The sequence below is a fragment of the Perissodus microlepis genome, chromosome 11, assembly GCF_051167445.1.
Source record: "Perissodus microlepis isolate ML-2025 ecotype Zambia chromosome 11, ASM5116744v1, whole genome shotgun sequence".
Classification (NCBI taxonomy): domain Eukaryota; kingdom Metazoa; phylum Chordata; class Actinopteri; order Cichliformes; family Cichlidae; genus Perissodus; species Perissodus microlepis.
The window spans coordinates 18,298,800-18,324,739 of record NC_140471.1 but is presented as its reverse complement, the minus strand read 5'-3'; the positions used below and the strand labels follow the sequence as shown (position 1 = coordinate 18,324,739).

Sequence of the window (25,940 nt, the reverse complement as noted above, 5' to 3'; positions counted from 1 at the left end):
CAATTTGACAAATAAGTGATGACCATCCACATTTTTAATTTAGGAGTATGATGAAAAATTAACCGTGGCCAACTCAAGACCTTGATTTTTAAACAGGTCCACCTGTCTTTCCTGCATTACCTTTTCCTCCCTCTTCACGAGACCTTCACCAGTCAGACATTTTGGGCCTGATCTGCATTGGACTTATGGAGAATCCATCTGAGTAGACCGAGGATGAATCAGCCCTAACTGCAACGCACTTGATCTAAACAGAGTGACAAGCTGCAGTGTCATCTGTTATTAATTAATTCAATCAATGAAATCAAATAGAATGCTGTTTTAAATGGAAGATACACACTAAGGTGCATATCACATGGCTTCAGGAAGTATTGATACTTAAAGCCCAGGCATGCTGCAATAAAATGAGTCACTACCTGGCTTAAGACATTTTGGATCCAGTCTGACTCAAGCACTGCATTGAGTTCCTCAGTGGCAACGGGACCTCTAGTGAGCTCTGTTCTCTGCCATCAATCTATTTCGCCTTGTCTCAGCTCTTCCTTTGCACCCCGCTTTTGCTCATCTTTTCCTCCAGTATCATTACCCCCACCCCGTCCCCTCCCCCTGCCCCATAACTAATCCTTAAAATGCCTCTCACATAAAATGTGGGTCTGGCATAAGGCTGCTAGGAACGGGGTGAGAGAGAGGAGATTGGAGGAAGATTCTTAAGTTGTAACAACCTCAGTGGCAAAAAGGATGCTCCGCAGACCCTGTTTCCTTTCCTCATTTGGGACTTATTCCATTATATTCCTTTGTCATCCCCTACTCAGCATAATAACTCCTGAAAGGTAGATAACTATTAATAGAGTTCGCACAGCACTGCAGTCATATGGATTGCCCCGCAGCACTGTGACTAAGTAGAACTGATGTCTCCTGTGACAAGCGCTCATGTTGCTGTCATCCAGGACGTGCAGGCACTCTGCATACATTACTGACTGCTGGCTTCCCCCTCTCTGTCCCCCCTTTTTGGATGGCACCACAGCTGTCCCAAAGTGAATCCCAAATGAGAGGATCTGTCAGGGTTTGTTTGCTGCAGGCCCTGATTTGATGCTATTACTCTGCAGATGGAGAGGCTGGCTCGGTCTGCGGGAGCCGAGAGCTGCTGGTGGACACCACTTGCCTCGGGCTTGGCCTGGTGGCACCGAAGCACATTTTGAACAAACAGAGCTGAAACTGATATGGAGAGTAAAACAGTTTTTAAGTCCCCCTAAAATAACAACCTCCTCTGATTCTACAACACACCCTCGTGTTTGTGTTCCATAGGCCAAATGACTAAATCTTTCTCTTATCTTTCTCTCATATTCCCCCTTCAGCCAGATGTTCCTCATTCATTTTTCTCAGACGCAGCTGCATGTGTAAATAATCCATGATTTCTCCTGTTGGATGAGTGGACTGCGGCGTATTGTGTGTCTGGTTAAGTAAGCAGTCTCTTCTTTTTGTACCCAGTGTGTGTGCTTGTTTTTTGACTTTAAAGCAACATTCTTAGCTTTTCATGGGGTCTGAGAGCGACAGACAGTCTGTGTCAAGACGATGAGGTCAATCTCAAGCCCTGGCAGACCTTTAGCTGAAAGTGCTTTGCTACCTGTTCAAGGCAGATTTCCCACTGCCAGACCAGCGGAGGCTTGCCATATCACCCGTTTTTGTATAAGGCCCCCGGAGAATGTTTTTCTTCTCTGTGGCTACCATCAACTGAGAGAAAGACTGACAGCCGACCCGCCGAGGAGGTGTGCAGGCAAGTCGACCAGAACAATAACAAAACTGGAGTCAGAGGCAGAAAGGGGGAGAGGACAGACCCTAATAATGGCCAGGCCGTGGCTTGACATGCTATGAAAAGTGACAGTGGACGAGTCATCCATTATTTATAGCAGTGCAGAGCTTGGTTATTTATTTTTTTTCAGCAGCATGAGCAGCAAGGGATCATGGCACAAAACAAGCAGCCAGTCGTGGCCTATTGATGTGATTGTCAGCAGACAGCGAGGCAAGCCCAGTGGTGAGGGAACTGTGACTGCAGCCGTGGCCTCGTATGGACGGTGCGTCTAGGACGGGATTCACCTTGACTAATGCCAACTCTGTTTCCATCCCTCACGTTGTCATAGATACGTGGAGTCAGTGTCAACAGTAGGCTGCTCAAAACAATCCGGCTGCTTACGTTAAACTTGACATTTTAATTGCGTAACGCAATGTTAAGTGCAGCATTAGAACATAAATGTATATGTTAGATTTTTATTGAGCTAAGTGCATTAATGCTTTGACAGCTTACGATGTATTTACTCCTCCGACCCACTGCACAGCAACTCATTGTGGAATGGTCTCCAAATCATCGTGGGCTGTTGATAGGGCCAACAATCAACTGACACATTTATCAGTGAATGGCAGAATTGCTGATGTCAGTGTGAGACCGGAGTGACTAAATCTATGTGTATGGATTAGCAGACGTGTTCAATAGTTCTGTCCAGGCGACTGAGTCACTATCGTTGTCTCAGCTATTTATCGGAGCTGAGCGGAGAGGAGTGTGCCTGGACTTGGCTTACGACAGTAGAAATGAGGAGAGATGCCACGGACACCATCAGGGCTTTTCTGGCACACAAGAACGCGCCATGACATCAGGAACAGATGTTGCACATGGTGAGGCCCATCAAGGGACAACAACTCTGCATCAGTCTATGAATATTTTAGACAGCTTACTGCTGTACTTATCAGCGAAAACACACTCATGCCGGGCAAGGACCCAGCCGGTCTGATCTTAAATTTGGGCGATGCTGCAACGACTTTAGTGAAGAAGTGGGGGAAAAATGCGCGATAGGTTGACGAAGTGCTGGCTTGCGAAAAGAGGACGAAGAAATTGTGCAAGCACGCATGAGATGGAAACAAAGCCCTCTTCATCCCGGGTCAAACAATGGCGATTTTGTCAAAGCTTTGCTGCTTATTTATCTAGTGTAATGTCAGACCGTAGATCTTTTCAATATATGTGTAGACACTGAGGTCAACATCCACATTCCTGTAATCCACACCCTTTTCTAAGCACAGCATGGGCCAGAAGCCTCAACCTCTCCTTGACCCCTGAGGAAAAGAATCCCTCAACCTGATCCCCGGAGAGACTTTCATTACAGACAAAAACAGAATCCATGGGTGGCCAGAGTCATATTCTGATATTAGGGCAGAGGACATGGATTTGATATGAGCCTGGAAATAGTCCTGTAGACTTCAGAGTGAGCCCCGGGTTACATGTTGAGCTTTAATGGACCTCCTCCTGCTCATCAATCACGCGGAAGGAAAATGCTTAATTGCAGATTTCAGACCGATGCAGTAGCCTGACATCATCCTAGCGGAATGGGAGAGAGGAGACAGGTTTTGAATTGCTTGTGAGCCGTGCAGATGGATACCACTTCCTAGTAAAGGTAAATGTCCTTATGAATTATGAGCTTGTAGCGGCATTTAGAGTTATGGTTGACACAGATCAGCTCAACATTCAATATCACAATTACAGTAAGAGCTGGTGTAATGTTTCTCATATGGATAGTAGCATAAACCTTAGACCAGGAACTGAATCACTGCAATATGGACATACAGCACAGTATATAGAGCAAGATGTTAATCACTCTGTATTTCATGACTCAGGTAGGGGAAAATGATTAGTTTGTGTTTGAACTTTTCATATTTTTATAGAAAACGTTTTTATAGCACCAGCACAATATGTGTTTTCATTGAAAACCACGCAGAGTTTTTCCAGAAGAATAGAAGATTTTGAAACAAAACACAACTCGCATTCCTCGGCTTTCAGCTCGAGCCGCTCAGAGTTCAGTTTTGATAGAGAAATGTCTTCTTTTCCTCTGGTAGCAATGATGAGGATGATTTTTATTCTCCTTAATATTCATTCGAGATAAACAAATGTTTTGTGTCAGTATGAATGCATTTTCCCCCCACTTGAGCGTTAGCCACTCTCCAGCCAGACAAAAGAGAACGCAAGGGATTGTAATTTTAAAGCGCAACTCCATTCGCCATGACTGACATCTCTCTCTCTCTTTTTTTTAATTGACCCCAGGTCAAATAGGGACTGGGATAATATTTTGTTAAATTATTCTCATTTCCCTGTGAATCACATTTCCATATATCTCTACTTCATGCCTTATTTATTACCTCCCTACAATTACCATGCAAACGATGTCTTAACTGTCACCCCTTTCTCCCTCTGAACAGTTTAGTAAATATCAAACCATATTTATTATTAATAAACCCACAGCTGAAAACCCCCTTTTTATTTATAAATTATTCACAGGCTCAAAAGCTCGGGGAGCAAGGGCGCCCTCCATTTGATGCCACGGAGGCCAATATAATTAAGACTATTGGCTCGAACTGATGCTGATGCAAGTATCATCTGTTTTGCCCTCATCTATCTGTCCATCTGTGCGAGCCATAGGAAATCATACATTTCAATCACAGCAGCATGCCTGGTGACAGACTTTGCACAATGGATGTTGATTTTATTATCACAGCACAACTGGTGGAGACACCCTGCTGTTTTACAGCTCACCCTAACCCTGCCTTCAGTCACTCCTTGACGGTTTAACACATGCTCACTATGGCCCGGCAAACACACACTATGTGTTGTGTGTGTGTGTGATTGATGAAGGATTTCCTTTGATTATCCTTCCTATACTCAACATGATTTGCACACTGACACAAGTACAATAAGCAAGTATCTGTCACACACACGCTCATTTACCCATGTGCTCAGTCACTCTAACCTGGGTTGGCTTCCCAGCTGTGCAAGCTGTTTTTTCCATCAACATGTGTTTACTGGCAGGGGACCCTTATGTTTGCATTACAGGGAGGCAATAAACAGGAAGGCCAGCCCCAGGGTTTTAAAACTACTGTTTGGGGAGGGGGGCACCCTCATGAGGCGTGAGCCCTAATCACCACGTGGTTCACTGTTTAATTAAATGCAATGCTAAATGTCAAAAAGAGAGATTCTTATTTTTGCTGTTGATGCTTTTTTATTTCATTATTTATTTTATTTGTTTATTTATTTAGGAACACATCAACACATGCTGAAGTCCTCTGTGTCCAAGTCTACACACTTTGATGAATTTTTCACAGTGTTATGGTGCTTCAACCACCTGGATGTGCTAACAGGGCACATGTATTTGTGTGCGTGTGTGTGTGTGTGTGTGTGTGTGTGTGTGTGTGTGTGTGTGTGTGTGTGTGTGTGTGTGTGTGTGTGTGTGTGCACTCACACATGTGTGTGTCTCTAAAGGGTGGATGTGTTAACATTAAATTCATTCTTTGCATGTGTGAAAGACTGATTAACCAGATGACTCCGAGGCCTATTATTTTGGTTAATCAATAGATCCTTGAATAACTAATGAACAACATCAAAGAACAAGCCTACAAACAGCCACAGGCAAGTGATAGACTGCAGTGTTTTCATCTCTTTATAGAAGCCTTAGCTTTTGTTGAAATATGATAATGATTCTGTTCTCTTTGGTGCCCACTACATGATGCTGAACAATAACTAACTGAAAAAACTTCCATGAACTTATGCTACCTGACTAACTAAAAATCCAGTTATCATTTTAACTGAAATAATAGTGACACATGGCTGGGGTAAAAGTCATCAGTTGTGTGGGAGAAAGTGAGTACATAAAAGACAAAAGGCTCATCAACTAAACTAGTTTACTTTTCTGAAACAGCAGCTGATGGTTTCTGCTATTATTTCATCTGTGTTGGGGTTTATGTGTCAAGTGATCATTATACAGATTGTCCAAACATCTTTAACTGATTCTGTACTTCATACCCATTCTCATTAACTTCTAAATATGTTTCATAATGGAAGGCAGGGATTGATTTGGGTGCTAAATTTGGCCCTTGTCTGACCAAAATAGGAGAGTTGCTGTGTAACTTCACTGAGAGGAAGGAAGATTTTGTGCATATTTAAAATGAAGCCAGTCTTTGGATTTTCCTTCTCACATTGAAATGTTGTCTGTGGCATGTAAAGCATTACCATAGCTAATGAATAAATGACGAAGATACAGTTATTGTTTGAAGAAAAATTACATAAATTTGAGTTTAAATTCATTTACTGTAATTAACCACATTTTTTGGAAAGTTGAGTTCACTTTCACCAGCCAGGTTCGATTACTGCTAGACCTGCTGAATTAAGAAAACCCATAAATAGATCCTGTCTGGCGAGGTGAAGTGGCCAAAAGATGTCAGAAAGCAACACATGATGGCCAGTGAATGATTGTGAGAGTCGTTATCCATAAATGGAGAAAACCTGGAATGGTGGTGAACCTTCCCAGGAGTGACCAACCTACACAAATTACTCAAAGAAGGCCACAACAGAATCTAGAACAACATTTACAGAACTGCAGGCTTCATCTGCCTCAGGTCAGAGTTCATGATTCACCAACAAGAAAGAGACTGAGCAAAAATGGCATCCATGGGAGAGTCCAAGGAGAAAATCACTGCTGACCAAAAAGAGCATAAAGACTCATCTCGTATTTGCAAAACAACATCTTGATCATCCACAAGGCCTTTGGGGAAATATTGTGTGGACTGACGAGACAAAAACTGAACTTTTTGAAAGGTTTGAGTCCCGTTACATCTGGCATAAAATTAAGACAGCATTTCATAAATTTCATACCAACAGTCAAACATGGTGGTGGTAGTGTGATGGTCAGAGACTGCTGAACAACTTGTTATAATTGATGAAACCATGAATTCTGCTCTAAACCAGAAAACCCTGAAGCAGAATGTTTGGCCAGTTTGTACCCTAAGGCTTGAGTTATGGAGCAGGACAATGATCCAAAACACACCAGCAAGCTCACCTTTGAACGGCTCAAACAAAACAAATGAAGGTTTTGGAGTGGCCTAGTCAAAGTCCAGACTTGCATCCAATGGAAATGATTTGGCATGACCTTAAACAGGCTGTTCATGCTTGAAAATCCTCCAACGGGCTGAATAAAAACAATTCTGCAAAGAAGAGTGGGCCAAAATTCCTCCACAGCGGTGTGAAAGACTCATTGCCAGCTTACACGAACACTTGATTGAGGTTCTTGTTGCCAAGTGTGGCAACACCAGTTATTAGGCTTAGGGGGCAATTACATTTTCACACAGAGCCAGGTGGGTTTTAATATTTCTTTTGCTTATGTCATGTAAGCATCATGTTAAAACTGCAGTTTGAATTTGCTAAGATTCGCTTTGTCTAATATCAAAATTTCTTTAACGATCTGAAACATTCAAACGTGACAAATATACAAAAAAACACACACACACACACAAAAACTTTGAAATGAGGAAGGGGCAAGTGCTTTTGTGCTGTGTATGATTTGGAAAAAGAAACTAATGGCAACAGCAAGAATCTGCATTTTCCCCTACAGGACAGGGAGCACATTGTTTTTCCAGCATCCTATTCTGTGGATTCATATTATTCAAGCGTTTTTTCACCCAAAGCTGTTAGAGCAGTCATTTAACTGTGAATAAGTTTTTTAAATGCCCTCCTCGTGATGCCTGCTCAGCCAATCCCAGTCCCCTAGGGGCGGGGGTCCCCCCCCCCCAGCAAGCATCTGAGGAAGAAGGGGCTCCTCAGGCTCAGCTTCTGCCAGATTTGGCTACCCAGTACCACCACCAGATGACTGTCAGTGCGCATTTCCAATTGGCAGGAGGGAGAGTAAACCGAGGAGACCGATCGGGGAAGAGTGTGTATGAGAGAGAGAGAGAGAAGCGGGAGTGAGTGTGTTATAGAGGGAACAGAGTGAGAGACTCCAGCGGAGGGGCGAGAGGTAACTTCACCGAGGTTATCACTGCGCACTGTCGAGGAGGAGTGATCGCTTTTTTTCGCGCAGCATGCTGAAGCAGGTTACAAAGTGGACTCTGGATGAACCTTCTGATTGAAACGCCCGATTCTCTAATGGACTGTTGGAGAGCACAGTGAGGCGAGAGCTGTGCCACAGTGGCAAGGAACGGAGACTGGGAAAGAAGCTGATGCAGAGGGGAAAGTTACCAACTGTGGAGATGTATTGCTAACTGCGAGTTTACTGACTGCTCGGACCATTCTGAGTCATTTCTTTAAACTGGATGCTATTGTAGACGAATCTCCGGTGATCCCGAGCCCGGTGCCGCGGTGGACCATAACCAGCTCAGTCGCATAGACGGAGCGAGACTCTTTCCATAGAATACAATCAGCGGCAAGAGCAACTAAAATGTCTTCGTTATACCTCATATTTTGCGTGATGGTCACAGGTAAGATACTCTTTTGTTTGCTATCATTTAACCACCCGGGTCCTTATTAACGGGGAAGGATGGACCGCGCTCCGTGCTGGCGCGCTGCGTCAAGCCATTCAGTGCGCTGCTGTAGTAGTGTGGGCATCTGATCTGCTGCAATGCTACATTTCACTGCTGTTAATTGCCGGTAAATGTTTAATTAGTTCTGAAAGAGTGATTACATCAGGAGGTTTCTCTGTCTGCGAGCAGTCCTTGATGAGAAATGGCACTGCGTAAGTGAGATTTGCAGTGATTTTTGCCCCCCTGATCTTATTCAAACATTGGAAGCCTGAGCGAAGTGAGCTTTCTTGTTTTGAATGGAAAGGCTCCGAATCATTGTACGAGGGTGCACAGACGGAAAGTTTCACTTATTTGATTTCTTAAATCTGGGGACCGGTTGCGCCTGACCGCAGTGTTTCTCCACACGCGAGTGTCTTTTAAATAAAATGCTTTTTTGTTGTTGTTTTTTTTAACGAGGCTCGTCAAGAATGCGCATTTAAGCAGGTGATAACAGAACAATTAAAGCTGGGTATGAGACAGCTCATTGCAGCTCCCTGCATCTTTTTTTTTTTGCCCTGAAGTTGGCCGGTGTTGCACACGCTGCATTCCCTTAAACAAAAAGAAAAAGAATGGGAAAAACACAAAAGCCAGAGGGGGTTTCTGCTGAGCTGACAGGATTGCGTCTAAAGTTTCTTTTCCTTTCATGTGGTGCGTAAACGGGCAAAAACGGACACGGTGTATCTTCCAACGGGGACTGCACGGTCTCCCGAGGACACGCATTTGAGATGGTAAGAGTGAGAGCGGGGAAGAGGGGGAGGCAGCGAGAAAGCAAAGGGGCAGAGAATGAGGGAGACACAAACTAGAGAGGGAGAGCATTTGTTTTTCTTGAGACGGGCAGACATAATGCACCTGTTTCCCCCCCACCCTCTCTCTCCTACACAAACACCACCACCACCCCCTGTTGCTTTTTTATTGGCAGAACAGAGTTTATGAGTGATTATAACAAAGTCTGCTCATTCTGCCCCAGACCTTCCAGCATCGAGATTTCAAAATGCTTTAATTTTGAAGGAATTGTGAGGAGAAAGAATGTTTTGATGCACGTCTTGTTTTGAAAATGCGACTTGTCAGCTTTTGTTTTACCTCCATACTTCAACGTTGTAACTTATTATTAGTTATCCTGTAATAGAATTAACAGAACGATGCCGAAAACAGATGTGTTTTTAGGCTTAAATGCAATTATTACGAAACAAAAACAAAAAAAAAGCAAGCAGGCTTTCTGAACAGCTGCTACAATTTATTTGACTCGTTTTGTGCTGCTCTTGTTGCAGAAAAGACGCTTTCGGCAATTAACACTGAGCAACTGTTGACTTATCAGCATTTTTCAGCGTCGATAAACTAGAGCGCGGTATTAACACTTTGGGATGAGGAAAAATAATAATTAAATTTGAATGCAAGAGAATAGACAACAACCTCGCACTAAACACAGATGTTCTCCGGGGTGAGTGGAGGAAGAGGATCGTGGGGAGGCAGAAAAGATAGCATAATGAAATTGAAATCCTTTAGGCTTTATTGTATTTTCACCTCAGACAGACTTTCACCAAAAGCCCAAGCATGCCCAATGACCATGTGTTGTGCGTACATCTTTACCTTCAGCGTGGTTTTGTCATCATTCAAGGCTCCGGGGAGGAATGTGAAACGAGTAAACCTCCACTCCCTGATAGACTAGCAACAGCTGGATGAGAAGGAGCAGTAGCCAGACAGTGGCATATTTTCCGGACCCCAACACGCACACACTCACTCTCCCCCCTTTCACACTCAAGCACACAAATAATGAAAATGGTAACAGCTGCCCTAATTAGAACCTAAGAGACCCTAGACCTCATTTATTGTGTCAGTCTTATAAAGAGTCACAGATGCTCAAAATTCTTTGCACTCATAAATGTATTTTGTGGTATCCAAATTTGGCTCCAACACATGGCCTCACTTTGAAATTTATGTATGGCATATTGCATACATTTTGTAAGTATGTAGTCTGTACTACAACACAGATAATTTACTTTCCCGGATAGTCCCCTGGGCTCCCACAGGAATTGGATTCCACACTGAATCAGTATTCCGAGTAATCTTCAGTGAGCTCTTCTTTGGAACCTTTTGCTTTGGGTCGCTTGCATCTCATCGGGCCAAGTTCAAAGGCTGTGAGCTGAGATTACAAGTTTCTCTCCATTCCTCTTAAGTCGTGTCGCCACTCATGTTTCACTATAGTGTGGCAGTGTGGAAATTTTCCACCTTGCTTCTTCTCACAGCATTTTTTTTATTTTTTACTTTTTGCCCGGTCGCAGAATGTGTGACTGTGGAACACGGGGACAGGAGAGCGTATCTGCTTAATGGGCCGCAGGCAGATGAGAGACTTTCACCGACGGTTGAAAGCCTGTTCGCATTCATACCTCATACAGACACAAACATAGAAATAAACTCAAGCAGAGAAAGTGATAAATGCAGCCCCAGCTCCCTCCTCCCCGCATTACCACCCTGGGTTTTCCCATTACCAGATTTGTCTTTAAAATATAGAGTACAACGATGCTTGAGGATGCAGTGACAACATGGCCTGGGAGGTTTTGTTTTAGGGAGCTGCGCATATTTTATGAACTGCTGTTTTGCTGCTCTTTGAATTCTTTCGGAGGGGAGTCAGACTGAAGACAAAGTTGGGGGTGGAAGATGGAAGGAGAGTCTTAAAGGAGGGGTAAGACTTGGATGTGTCACCAGTGTCTTGATGATTAAGCGGACAAGCAGCGGGTAAACACAGAAGAAGACCGCTGAGCATTGTTAACCTTTTCCCTGTCTTGTTAGTCTTGTCTCTGTCGCACAAACACACACACAAACAAACCAATGCGCTCTCTTTCTGCCTCCGTTTTACCTCCTCTCCTTGTTTCATGCGCCTTTCTTTTCTTTTCCTCTGTGATAAAAAAGATCGGAGATAAAGTAAGAGAGACTAAGTGCCAGAAAGTTTGGGGGTAAGAACTGTAGCCAGCCAGGGAGGAGTGTAAGATATGAGGTTCACCAAGTGCAGACACAGCAGAATCTGAATGCAGCTGACTCTTGAACAGAAGTGCCTTGCAAAATTTAGGAGACAAAGTCAGGGCAAAGATAGATAACATGTGGTCAACTCAATGTTCAGTCCGTGTTGCTCGTTTTTAACGCTGTATCTGAAATTTCTAGAAACTAAACACAAAACGAAAGATTCACATATGCTTTTTTTATATTTTAAACTTTATCCCAACATGTGCATTTTAAGAGTTTTGTCAAGATTACTGTAGGTGACTGGACTGGATGAATATTTTTAGAGCAAGGCATCCAGATTTTCTTTTTTACAAATGATGTGGTCATGCAAACACACACACGCACAGGCACACCCGAGCCGGCAGTAATGAATGTCCAAAATCTGCAAGAAAGACCTGTTATTTCCTTTCATCCTGAAGACCCGTCATGCACACGAGGCATTGTCTTTCTGCTCTTCTTCATATCCTCTGAGCCCCCCTTCCTGCACACGCACTTGCAGCATTTTTACGGAAGGAGAAACTGGAATGAGAAAGGAAACAATGGGGCTTCATAATGTTGCTCATCTCTAATCAGCTTTGCCATGTGGGTAAATACAGATAAAGAACTTGGCAGTGTGTCCCGAGGCTTTGTTATCAGCTGTTAGCAACTTAAGTGGATGTGCGCACTGGTATGGCTCAACACAGGAAGCCCAAGAAGCCAGGTAGCAAACTGTTGATGACATTTGGCTTCTTTGTTATTATTTTTACCTCGTCCCACCCATCCTCCTTTTGTCTTCACTCTCTCCTTGTGTCTGTCTCTGCACATCCTCAGCGTGTCTTCCTCTGAGGTGGTTTGAGGAGCCGGAAAGGATATGACAGGGAACAGGACAATGGGAGCTTCCTGCCATTTTCCTAGAGTCTTCTTCCCCAGTTGTGACTCTTCGGGGCTGTGTTGTGAGCATACACACGGGCGGGGGACGGCACAAATTTGTTGACTCTTTCATTCTTCTGTACAAACACAGTAATGGAAAGAATAGAGAGAGGAAGAAAGTGGGATTAATTCTGTGCATGTCATTAGAACAGGCCCCCAAGGGAAAGAGTTGAATTTATACAGTAGCAGCTATTTTAAGAAAGACTTGTATTGCATTTATCTCCTCCCTAAAATGCAAGTGTCACTTCCTTTTGCAGAGATATATCGCCATTTCAAAAGACCTTAAGCCCAGAAACCAGCATACAACAGATGCACTAGACCACCCATTCATTTTTATTTTCCAATCAATTCTTGCCCTGCAAGACAAGAATTTCATATCTCCTGCCGAGACGCAGAAACCAACAGCAAATTGAAATTTATCTTCTGCGTTGCAGCAATATCTGTTCCTGTGTTATCTTCACCAGCCGCTTTCCTTAACCTTGTATTAAAGATAGCTTTATTGGAGTAGAATTCTGGCAGCTGGGAAGAGTTTCAGGAAAAAGAAAAAAGTTCAGTTGGGAATCCCATCAGACAACATTTATTTAGCACTAGATGCAGATTTATTTTACTTCTATTTTTACTCTCTTTGCATAAACTATGATTGGCAGGGGCACTTGATTAGAAGGAGATGTGAAATATTCAGCAGAGTGCACTAGGGCTTATATGGCGTGTGCACATCATCCAGAAATGAATCACAAGGAGCTCACGGAAGCAACACCCTGAACACACTCGCGCACCCACAGAGGTCAAGGGCGCACGCTGGGGCTGTGGATGATGAGCCGAGATGAGTGTTTGGCATCTTCAGGGCTGTGTGCTCTTTCTGGAGCGATTAGTCAAAGTCCAACTGTCTAATTAATGATGCTCCAGCTCTCAGGACATGTCACCTCCTTAACCAGCTAAGGGTGAAAAACACATTCAAGGAAACAAGAAACTGTCTGCCTGCTGCTCATTTTATTAGATATGGAAAGAGTGTGTACCCTTGTGGGAATAAATATTCCTACTACTTGTTCCTTGAAGAAGTCCACGCTCACTCCTTATTCTCCTTTTCATCTCTCCACCCTGTCAGTTGAAACTGCCTGGAACGCCGTGGCTAATATTGTGTTGGTGACTCAACCATTAACCAAAATAGTGGGTTGGTTGTGGCTTGCCCTTGTCTTCCTCTGCACAATGAAAGATTGTCCTGTGCTGCTGCTGCTGTTGTTCTTCCTATTGTTGGAAGAGACTGTGTGAAGGATTGGAGAAAGTGTAGCCATGTCTTTTATTTACATTTCTTCTGCAGAGAATTTCAGACAGGGCTGAGAAACTCTCGCTGGGAGGTCTGCGAGAGAAGGCAACCAATTTGCTATCAACTGAGGGATGTCAGTCAAAGCGTATTGATCAAGCCTTTAACTGCAGCTCCCTCAATGGCAAAACATGTTAATGTTATCGAGCTGTGTTGAGACGTGAGTAGCAGCGAAGTGTGTGTGTGGGTGGGTGGGTGGGAGGGAGGGAGGGTGTTTGGTAGAGGTGGGTGGCAGTTAACTGGTTGAGGGGTGTGTCTCTCCCTTTCTCTCTCCTGAAGTCTGCTTTTGGCGTAAGAAAGCTGATGCAAAAACAACAATGGGCTCAGCATGAGAATAGGGGGAGGAAGAGAAAGGGAGAGGAGGGAGGCAGAGGGGGTCAAAGGGATTTACTGCCAGGAGCCTAGAATTTCAGGTAATGGATATGCTTGTTTCAGTGGAAACCAAACCTGCTGTTTTTCTTTGAGCATGGCAGAGGTGAAAAAACAAAAAAAGAAAAGTTGTAACTGACTGCAAGTCCGAGGGGGATTAATAGCACCTCAGGCTAAACATTAGATCTCAAGTGTACACTTGAATGCAAAGAAAGTGATTGTGTGCATACCTGTGTTTGGGTGTGTGTGTGTGTGTGAGAGAGAGAGCTGGAGGTGGGCTGGGTGGGGGGAAGCAGGTGTGCGAGAGAGAAGTAAGGGAGGCGTATGCTGGAAAGAAGCTTTTCTGCCACATTCCTGCGAAGCAGCATCAGCGAGGAGGGCAAGAACACATGGCTAAGTGCTTCCCAAGCTGGCTGAGGTAAACCTAACACCCCTCCTGGAGGAAGCAGCCCAACCATTGTTCCAGCACATTGCACCCGTCTGACTGAGGCATCCTAGTGCTTTGCAGATCCCAGGGGGCTGGAAAGAGAACGAAGCAGAGGAGGAGGAGGAGAGGGACTGATTGTTCCCTGCTCAGACTATCCACAGATGGGGCTATGGCACAGGATGCTTGCTGTTTGCTTTAGAGTCCCAAGCGTTTGCTTTGCAGTCATGGTGTACAGAATGCTCTTGGGGATAGAGGAGAAGAGAGTTCTTGCGGAGACAACAGCAGGGGAAGGGAAAGAGACGAGGCAAGAGGGAGAGAAAGAAAGGAAGGTACAGGGGAAAAAAGGGAGCCTGCTTAATATGATGTCAGTGTGAATATAGTGTCATTGCCAAGAAGGGAAGACGGATGATACAGCCATACAGTGATCGGGTAGTTGGGCAAAAGAGTGCTCAAGTCCTCCCCTGTATCCAAACAGAGACATATAGAGCCGAAGATAATGGAGAAGGGAGGGAGAGTAAAGGGAGTGATTGAGGAAGAGGAAAAAAGGAAGGGATGAGATGCAGGGAACCCAGGCTGCATCCATCATGTGGTTTGGTGCAGAAGCCATTTGTACCTATTGTTCTCTATAATTTGTTTTCTCAGAGCCTGCAATGGGAGGGGTGAAGGGGAGACACAAAGCTATGGCAGCCATTTATTTTTGCACTAATTGCATAAGTGAGACAGCATAATTAGACATATAGCTAAACAGACAATAGGCCGAGATATTCGCAGACGGAGATAGACAGGGAGGTGTAGATAGATCCGAATAGATGAGAGGCCTGGCCCTCTCCATTTCAAATTCAAGAGTACGAGAGAACATGTTAAACGCAGTAAAGGGGATGGAGAGGGATAAAGGGAAAGGAAAAGGGAGAGTAAAGGAGATCGGCATATAGAAGGGATGAAAGATAAGAGGGAGGGAGGGAGAGAAAAGCCCTCTTCACAGACTGCACTTTGAGGTGCGGCCCAGTGCCGCCGGAATAGTCACCTCATTTAATACACCTGCTCAGCGGGGAGGGGAGGGAAAAGTATAAGGAGATGTTGTAAAGGAAAAGAGAGAAAGGGCACAAGAGAAGAGAGGGAAGAGGAAACAGATCTCATCTCAGATTCTTCAGATCAAAGGCAGAGAGTGGCTACAGAAGGCTGTTTGTTGTGGCTTGTTTGGGAGGGTCTCTGTGGGGTCATGGGTTCACCTGGTCTGCTATTTTGTTCAGGCGGCATTACGCTGCAGCACAGCCACACACCGAACGCCTTGCAGGCTACTTCATCACCTGAACGATTGTTTTTAAGAGACTTTTTTCTGTTCTTTTTTTCACGAAGCGATCAAGCAGGAGGAACACTGATTAGCAGATGGAGGCTGTCGGCTTCAGAGGACAGAGTAGTTAAAAATTTGTTAAAACTATCACAGTTTAGGAAGAAAAATAAAAGTAGCAATGTTTTCAGCTGACTGGATCGTGATTCCAGCAGATTTCACTATGTTAGATTCTCTTTGTGTGCTAATGGAGTCGTGCATCTGCCAGGTCCTTATGTAGGCGGTGCATGGGTGTGCTGAACATGTCATGTAGCCTTTTAGGACTGTAGTACAGGGAAAGATAAATAGGCCCTTAATGAAGCCGCACAATCACAGGCAAGTTTAAAAAGCTAAGCGAAGATTGAGGGGCAGTCAGGCCTGATTGGAGGGCTATTGAAGCCGGTCAAGAGAAGCTCTTGCGTCGTCACACTATAGATTAGCCACTCACTCCACTATAGACCTCAGCCTAACTACCCTTCTTTCTCTAAAGCAGTCCTCTGACACTCTATAGTGGCTCAAGTCAACTCCATGATTGTTCTGGGGGAGTTCTTTAAAAGCCAATTTAAACTCAGTTCTTTGTTTAACTCCCCAGGAACTCAAGCTGGGACATATTGTATTGGCCGTGTGTGTTTGTGTGCGACTGAGTGTGTCTGTGCCCTTTTGTGGCTTAGATTTGGTGGTGTTTTTCTGTTTTTTGTGTGTCTGTGTGCGTGTGTGTGTGTGTGAGCCATCTTTGAGCATGTGATGTTTAGTTAAAAAAGAAATGGGTGTATCTCGGAACTGGCAGAGACTAGTTTTGTGGGTGAAAGAGAGGGTGCATGAGAGAAATCAATGGCCCAATTCAAGCTATTACAGCCATGACTGTTGCTGTAATGGTGTGGAAATGGACAGTAGTCATGTGGATCCCTTTTATATCTCCGGGCTTAGATCACAAGTGAAGCTGTGATTCATTTCCTCCCAGCTTTGATTTAAAAAAAAAAAGTACTCTGAGTATTTCAAAGAGTCCCTCACATGATGGTGAGAAGGAAAAAGAAATATCCCTTCGTTTTTGTGAAATGGTGGAAACCTCTTTTTCTGCCAGGTTTGCCAAAGGACAAACACAACACTGGGCTGCAATTTTTTTCCTCAACAAATAATGGCTCTTCCAAACTTCTCTCCTTCCAGCTGTTGCCTCTTTGATCCCAGGTAGCATGTTAACAAGCAATGCCTTCATGGAGTACCCTTAACATTAGTATGTGTATTCACATTAAGGTGTGAGAGTGTGTGCATGCGTTTGCACATGTATGGCTTCAAAGTTTGTGTGCGGATTTTCACACCAATTAACAAATTGCTTTATATGTTTGCTGAGGTGACGATAGCCTGTCTCCTGTGGGGCGCTGGATTTTTTTTTTTTTTGCCCACTTCAGTGTTAACTCGAGGTGGGCTGAACCTTCTTTCACACTAACTCATTAATGATACCGGTCTAATTAGTGCCTGTGGCTCCAGACAGGGGGCCCCTGGAGGACACATCACCATTGTGAGCTGGCCTAATCAGGAGACCACTCAAAAGACCGAGGACCCACTGCACCAGTGAGAAAGTTCACACATATAGAGAGACCTGCCTGGACTCACACTCAAATTAATGCGCTGGTTCACTGGGGTAGGAGAGTATAAAAAAAAAAAAAAGGTTATATTTTCAGATTTCTGACCATTGAGGATAGGCTATTTGCTCATTCCCATTTAGCGCTCTCTCTCCCTCTGGTAGTGCTCCTCCCGAGGGCGATGCAGAAATATGATTTAGCTCTCCTTCATCTCTTCATCCCTCTTTTTCACTCCAGATAATTCAATCTGTTTAATATCAAATAATCTCTCACAATTTTTCACCTTTTTTTTTTTTCACGTTTTAACCTTATCGCTCAAACAGCTACCTCAGGGAGCTGGGCCTCGTTCCACCGTGTTAAAAAAAAGGGGGGGGGGGGGGGGGGGGTGAGGATGGGGAGCAGAGAGGAAGAGGTAGCCCAGGAAAAGAAGGATGGCAAATAGCTCTCCAAGGAGTGCTTTTAAATGCCTCTGTTTGCCATTCTCATGGGCCATATGTGAAAGATGGGCAAATAGATTCAAAGATAGGAGAATACTAAAAAGGAGACAGCGATACCGGGAACGATAAAGGGAAAGACAGAAACAATCTACAAGAATTTAGTGGAGAGTAGGTGATGTGAGTTGTGGAACTTGAGGTTTGGGTCCCTAACTTGTGTCCCACAGCACTTAACATGCCCCTGGCCATCTCTCCTGGCAGTTAATTAGAATCCAATAAGGTTGCCGCCTGTTGGTCATTGTTCCTCCACTGTGTTTACCCTTTCCAGAGGCTCCATTCGCTGCTTAATCTGCCGAGAAGCTGAATGTCAATAGGTGAGGCCAAGACTCCAGAGCCCTGCGAGAGAGGGAGAGATGAAGCTAAAAGGAGGGGAAGGAGTGAGAATCAGGGGGAGTGAAAGGAAGAGGTCATTATTCTCGTTCCCCTCAATATTGTTCTCTGACGTTCCATTTCTGTTGAAACCCCATCCAGCCTCCCCCCATCTCTCTCTCTTGCATCTCCTCTCTTCTTCTTTTCTTCTCACTTCTAATCCGTCCTCTTGATTGTTCTAAGCTGCTTTCAGCCCCTGGGAGGGTGGGGGGCTTTGGAGTCTGTTTTAATTAAGATTTAAAAGACGACTCCCTCAAGAAGGGAGATTTAAGAGCAGGATGGACTAAGCAAAGTAAATAAGCGAAGGTAGGACAGATTGTAGAGATGTCTCAGCAAATATCAGAAATCAGTAAAAGGAGAATGTGAAAAAGCTATTATTTAACACGCGGGACACGCCCATACATTAATGCAAAAACAGGCAGACACTGAGGCATTTGGATGGATAAGCCAAATTGGATTTTTTATTTTTTGTAATCACACGGCACAATCTATATAGATTGAGCTAAACTTCCTGTGATTCATACCATATCCTGTGAGGGTGATATGGGATCAGTGGTAACCAGCAGGCAAGCCGAGAGAGTTATCTCCACACTCTGTCCAATGATCGATCATCTCACACGATGGGCTTAAGAGCCTGTAACACCTCACTTGTTTATCAGAACCCCGAACTAGAATGTTTTCCATAGATACAATGCATGAAAGGGAGGAGAGAGCTCAGGGGGGCACGTTTTAAAAGCTAAAACTTTTTATTTGCAGCATAATCAGATATGGTTAGAAGCCAAAATAATTTTTCTTTGCATTACATTTGGGTATTAGTGTTGCACCTTGCAAACATAAGAGATACTCCAGATTAGCTTACTGGGTGCAGCCTGCAGGAGGCAGGAGACGAGACACTCGCTTGCCTGCTGTGCGTTCTTCTGACTGTTAACCGCACTATACTCACATCAGCTCAACTGGCCATCAAACAGACTTTACACCATCGATCTGGCGGGACCGTATAATGCTTCAACTTCACAGGACAATTGCGTCCCTCGGATGCAGCGTCATCATCAGTGTCTAGAAAAGTTCTGAGGTGCAGCTGGATGCGTGAAAAGGCCGGGCACTTAACAGTCACATCACACCGTGACAAAAGGAGATTTCTCTCCAGAAGCCTGGCCACCAGAGATACCAGCTTTGCTTTACTTTTACCATGCAAACAGCGTGTTACAAAGTGTTATGCTGAGGAGCGGTGCGTGTCACTGCAGCCCAAGAGCAGGCATGCGTTACATGTTTGGTAAAACAGTCACATAACAGCGCATCTGCCTCAACTGCAAACTGCGCATTCTTAAGGGCGAGTAAAAGCCGCTAAGAAAACACACCCCAAGACAAAACACACAATGAAGTGTTTAACTTCATCAAACCACAGACTTCGGTGCAGCCGGTAAGGTGTTAAAGGCCAGGCTAGGGTCGAGAGCCCGACCCATGGCATTCTCTGCTGTGATACATCCCAACACACAGCCACCATATGTCCGGGTTTCACAGTCAATGAGCCAACCCACCCACTGTGACAAAGGCCCATTCACACCCAGTTGACTCTAAGGAAATCTACAATGCCATGGTATGATTAGGACAGAATGCAGCACTGGTGCAGACCTCGGCCGTTAGAGAAAAACAATAGACTAGAACAAACGCAGAAATAAAAGGACTGTTAGGGAAGAAGGGGTACCTAGACAAAGAACTTTAAAAAGTACTTTGAGCAGATAAACGTAAGTATGATCTTGCCCTCAGCCTGCTACAGCTCCATCGCTTGCCTCCATCAAAGCCCCCTGAGACTCTCCCCGGCACACTCTGCCTCCGTCACTCACAACTCTCTTAATAAGGCCAGCAGTAAACGGCAAGAAAAATATGCAGGGATGAAAGATCCTTCTCTCATGTTCTCGCTTTGAGGATGTGTTTCCGGGTGTCAGGGGAAGGTGGAGAAATGCAGCTTTAGAGTAATGCTGCATTTTAATAGAAACAATAAACTGCTTATAAAATATTATTTTGTGTCCCATATCCTGTTGTGTGTAGCAACAGCTCTGGGAACTTTTTTTTTTTTTGGGGGGGGGGGGTAGACATGAAAAACCCACCTAGGAGAAAACCTCATGCCAAAGAATAAAGAGTGCAGAGCTCCTGGGGGAGAGATATATCTCACATATATTCTTTCACCGCAGCGATTAATATCTAGGAAAAAAAGGTCAAACCCGACTTGAAACGGTCCAGTATATCACAGTTACATTTGGAGGCAGCATTTCATACATCAATCCCTGCTGTGATGTCTCATCAGCCTGGTCACACTGGGGAGACCCACGCTGCAGATTATCAAAGATTGATGGGGTGTCCTAGTTAAAGATAGGGGAGGAGAGATGACTGGTTAGTGGCAGGAACTATACCGTGATCTTTTTCAGAGGTGATAATTGGAGGGCTCGCATGTCAATGCCCAGTGCAAACATCATCACTGCATCTGACTTGTGTAGGGCTTTACCGCCGTAACCCAGAGACCTGACCACGGGGGAAACTTGCAGAGGTAGCAGTTTGGAGGAAGGAGGGGAGGGGGTCGCTGCTCCTATGCGAGGCATTGCTGTCTGACTCGGGAAGCTCAAATGAAGCTCTAAACTTTGCATTTCCTCCCTTCCACTTCCATTCTCATCATCATCCTCCTCTTTATCAGAAGACAAAACAAACTGACAGAACAAACAGGCAGATTATCCCAAATCCTTTTTCTCTCTCTCACTAACACACAGCCTCAAAATCTCTTATCCACTGTTCACTGTCATCCTACCCATTTCTTGTTCCGAGTGCTTGCTTAATAATTAATTGATTAATTAGTTCGCTCATTAATCATTTATTCATTAATCATGGCCTGATTTTTCTAGAGGAAGTGGTGCAATCTGAAAAAAAAAAAACCCCTGACTTCACATTTCACTCTAATTATGCTCCTTTTACTAATCAACGCTTAAGAAATGGAGTTTCAGGAAATTAGTTTTCCCCTTCCCTTCTTTTTCTCAGCACAAAGCAGAATGTATTGAGGTCGGCAGGTAACATCCCCCCCCCCCCGCCACCCTCTCACTTTCTCGTGTTCTGGAAGCTCTTAGTCATCAGGAATTTTAAAGGAATGTTTCAAGTAACGGGCAATCTGATGAACAGAATATAAAATTGATGTTAAATTAAAACTCGCACTTTCATCTCCTCTGGATGAGGAAGAAAAAAAAAAAAAAGAGTAGGAATTCTGGTCGCGGACTATCCTGAGACAGTGATTAATACGCGGCAATTTGAAGGCTGTTTGTAAGAACAGAGAGGTGGCAGCATTGTGAATCACACACTTATTCTCTTCACCGGATCCACGGGTCTCCCGGGAGAGGAGGTAATTTGTTTAATCGCTAAGAGTTATGTTCTCCGGACAGAGAGATGGGAAGATAGGATCGTTCAGAAATATGCTCCGCAACGTGGCGTGAGCGCGAGAGGGAGAGCGCAGAGAAATATTGTGAACAGGTTTAATTAGGAGTGTTTGTGTGCCTTTGTGTTCCTGTTGGATGCAGAGTTCACTACAGAGCTCAGCTGCTTTCTCTGAAGAGGCTCTTGTCAGCTGCTGACAAAAAAGAATTATGCATCAAATTAAAGAGAGCTCCACTGAAATGGAGGCAAGTCGGGCATTAACCTCTAAGCTTTAAAAAGCACACATATTAAGCAACACTAATGAGACTCTCATTGAGCTGCCTGTGTTTTATATTCAAACACACACAAAAGCGCGGCTTTGACTTGCAGTGTGCCATTGCAGCTTCTCAATGAGGTTGCCTTTTTTATTTATCTCACCAGCAGCAAACACTGCGTAAGTGAACAATAGCGTAGATGGCCCCTTTACCGTAATAAGATGCATACATTTACAACATTACCACCCTCATTAAAAAATAATAATAATAAAGGGGAAAAAAAGTATTAATTATGAAACGCACTACTTCCTATCTCGAAGAGCCGAGGGGGTTTCCACTGGGCTCAATTAGGAAGAGCAGGCCGCAAATCCCTTGACTAAATTAATTGATACCCCAGAGCATTAGAGCCAGAGTCCCAGTACCGAATCTGTGCAGAGAATCCCTTTGTTTTCATTTCCACTGCATGTTTTTAAAGCAAGATATCGTGGCAATTTTCACATTATCTCTTCATTGTTTTATGGATTTTAATGTGTCATTTATTGATAGATTTGTTTTGTTTGCTTGTTTTATGGCGGCAGCTGAGATTGAAAAGATTTGCAATTTTTTTTCTACCCCCCCCGACTCCTGTCTCATCTTTGAGCTGCCTCACTGCCACATGTTGTGAACCACTGCTATTTTATCCACCATGTCAGCTGTTATGCACACACTAAACCGCGGCTTTTGCAAGCAGCGCAAGAAGTTAATGATGTAAAAGCACAGTGAATTATATTGAAAGCCCTTCCATCCAAACACTGGCGAAAATTGTGGGTGGGGGGGGAGGCCGGGGGGGTAGACAGAGAGAGAAATTGGGATATAGAGACAGAAAGAGAGAGAGAGCAAAGACCAAAGAGGGAGTTGGTGACGTGGGGGGGGGCGCGGAAGAGGGCTGGAACTGTGACACAGTTCCCGCCAGCAGCTGTCTTGTGTTGGAAACACCAGGGGGTAAGCAGGAGCGCAATGACAAGACTAGCTCAATCAACATCTTGTCAACATTGCTGGCTGATGTGTACAGACAATTTCATACCACTGCCACTGACTCCCTCCCCTTTTTCTCTCCTTTTTATATGCCTTTTTTATTTCCTGTCCTCCTGCCAGCCAGCCAGTCACTTACTATCTGTCTGCATGGAGTCAGCTCTCAGCTCCCCTAGCTCTCGGCTTCAGTGTAGGGGAGCTGTTTAAAAAAGCCGTGTTGGAATTATACTCAGAGAGATGCTTTTGCCCACTAGAAACCCTAAAGATATGGGCCTCTGACACTGAGTGCGCATCAATGTGCTCATGTGAGTGGCAAGTGTGAGAAGACAGTATAAGAATGAGTGTATTTATGGCACATTGTCGGGCACTGCAGCACACTGACTGTGCGAACCATTCACGTGCATTCACACGCTGACTATGTCACATCAGCACTCTTGGGTTCTTACCCAGCCTCCCCTTTTCTTCCCTCACTCCTTCCTCTCCCCGTATGCATACCACTCTATTACACTATCCACTGCATCTGTTAGCAGCTACCCAGGGAGAACCTCGGCTGCTGCTCACCCATGCGATCAGCCTCACTGCTGCCCTGATGTGTGCAGCGCCCTATTCCAGCAGGGGAAAAAACCTCATGGTGACAGCCTCGGAGACAGACTGATTACAGCATTCCATCAATCCCCTATCAGGCTCCCTCCTTTGCAATTGGAAGCTGACAGGAGCCCACTTTTTCCATTTTTACCTTACCTCGGTTTTTTCTGATCTTTCTAAAATATAGTACCTCTTTTTTTTGCTCTTGTTCCCCCCCTACTCTGCTTTCTTGAGTGTTGTGTTGACAAGCTGACACAAACCCCTGTGATTTTCACACCAGGGATGCAGAGAGTGAGAGAAAAGGGACAGGGGAAGGGGATACAGGATAGAGTAGAGGAAGGGATGGGGAGGGAAAGTGCAAGGGAGAGTCTGGTAAGAGATGACAGCTGACACAGAGTCTGGAAAAGCAGAGTGATGGCAGGAAGAGCGACAGAGAAAGCAAATCAACAATTAGTAGCACCTTATAGAACTCGCAAGGTTGGGGGGCTGGTAAGTATTGATTTCAGGTATCATGGTTCACTGAGTGTGGTCGTAAAGGTGATGAGCAGAGGAATGAGGGGATTGGGCTGGATTGTGAATGGATGCAGGAATGGGAGAGAATGCCCGCGGTTGGGGTTTCGGCAGAACACCAGGAGGGGGTTGGGTGGATGAGCGGGTCCACTCTCTAAAAAGGGGCCTAGGTCTGAGCCAAGATTTTCACAATGGAATAAAGGCTGAAAGGGGAGGCTAGGAGGATTAAACTCCAGCAAAACAGCTCTTAAAAAGCTGTTAGGCTGCAATTTGGGCACAAAAAAAGCAAAATGGGAGAGAAGATAGTGAGAGTGGGCGGTTGGGAGTGCAGATGAAATGCAATGTGGGAAAGAAAAGAAGGAAGAGATGCTCGGTTGCATTAAGGTACGCTAGATGCAGACATCTGCAGAGGCACAGGGTGAAGCTGTTTGCAACAGTTAAAGAAAAATACAGAGGTGCTCACCCATATAGTGTGTGTGATGGGGCGGGTGGCCATACTGCCATGGGCTGGTGGGTGGTATCTGTTGTTAGCGTGTTTTAAGCCCCTTAGAAGTTCTGTGAGAGTCACGGAAATGAGCTTAGTAGCCAGATCAAACATAAGATGGGTGCCGTGTCCCCTTTGGGACATACTGTTTGGTTCAGCTACTACTCAGCATTACTCTCTGTTTATATGCACACACACACACACACACACACACACACACACACACACACACACACACACACACACACACACACACACAGGAAAAGGAAGACAAAAGAGGCTGACTCAAAACAAAGGGATAATAATTCCATACAGAGAGAAATGGAGCTCCCATTTTCCAGCCCGATTTAGAAGCCTTATCTAGACAAGGCACAATGGATGGCATTTGGAGAAAGTGGTTGTTTATTCCAAGCTTGACACTTTTTTGCCAATTGCCTTGTTTTGTAATGTTTTTTGTCTGCTTTGCCTCCTCATTTTCTCATCTCTGGCTCTTATTGTGGGAAAACTCACACCAGCTGGGCTGGGGAGTCTTTGCCGTTAGCATAGGGCTGAAATGCAAGTAGATATCGGGTGCCATTTCTTTTTTTCTTTTTTTTTAGCATTTTGAATTATTACTGCACAGAGCAAATTGTCCAGTCAAGTTGAGAGCACTTACATTTATAGACCCCACAGACTGGATGTTGTACTCTTCGTACTGGATGGGAATGAGGACATGGCATAAAATCGGAACTAAAATAGGAACTCTTTGCAAACACTGCCATCAGCAGCTGAGTGTCATCGTAAAACATAGGAAAATGAACAGAGTGGAGTAGCTGATGTTATTTTATTTTTCATTTGAAGGTTCCGACTTATGCACTTAAATTGACTTTTGTGCCCTCAGATGCTCAGATCATTTATTTATTATTAAAGTTTTTTTTATTTTTAAAAAAAATCTTGCTTCTGTAGCCCAGAGGGACTCCCTCATTGATAATGCATTTCTTATCCCCTTGCCTTCACCTTATCCATCACAATAAATGAATGCCTAATCCTAATGGCAGCGTTATACTTTCCACTTTACCAAGTACGTGAGAGTTAGCTTGGGTCCTACTGGTGCAAATTCTGTCATGAGGGCTGAACGCAAGACTCCACAGGGGGTGTCCGAGCGTCCTTGAGTTTGTTGTGACCGCAGCGTGTCCACACAGAAGCTACAGTACAGCAGCAACAACAACGCTTTCGGACCATGACATTGAACGACTACTCGTCTGGGTATTCGCAGTTATCCACGTAACCTTAACTAATGCTATCCCTGACCCTAAAACCAAGTATTAAGCCTCAAAAAGCAGTCCATACCTCTGGGGACCTTGATTTTTGTTCCCACAGGTTTGTGTGCAGTCAGGTTAAAGTCCCCACCGGGATAAATGCACACGAGACACACTCACATACATATGCACGCGCGCTCGCACACGCAGAATGACTGCTTCAATCTATTTCTATCAAGGCAGATGTCCAGTGGAGGACGGATCATTGCCGACATCTGTCCATCCCTTCCTGA

The 25,940-nt window shown here is 44.5% G+C and overlaps 1 protein-coding gene across 3 annotated transcripts in view; it reads left to right on the top strand.

The window, feature by feature from the left end:
• Positions 1–7,615: 7,615 nt before the first annotated feature.
• Positions 7,616–25,940, top strand: part of kirrel2 (kirre like nephrin family adhesion molecule 2) — a 32,040-nt gene continuing 13,715 nt past the window's right edge. Inside the window, exon 1 of one of the 3 annotated variants that reach the window (XM_084942919.1) lies at positions 7,616–8,277. In XM_084942919.1, coding sequence (XP_084799045.1) covers positions 8,238–8,277 — 40 coding nt within the window. In that variant the 5' untranslated portion in view covers positions 7,616–8,237. The remainder of the gene's footprint in view (positions 8,278–25,940) is intronic. The other 2 variants (XM_084942918.1, XM_084942920.1) reach the window with 2 other exon arrangements.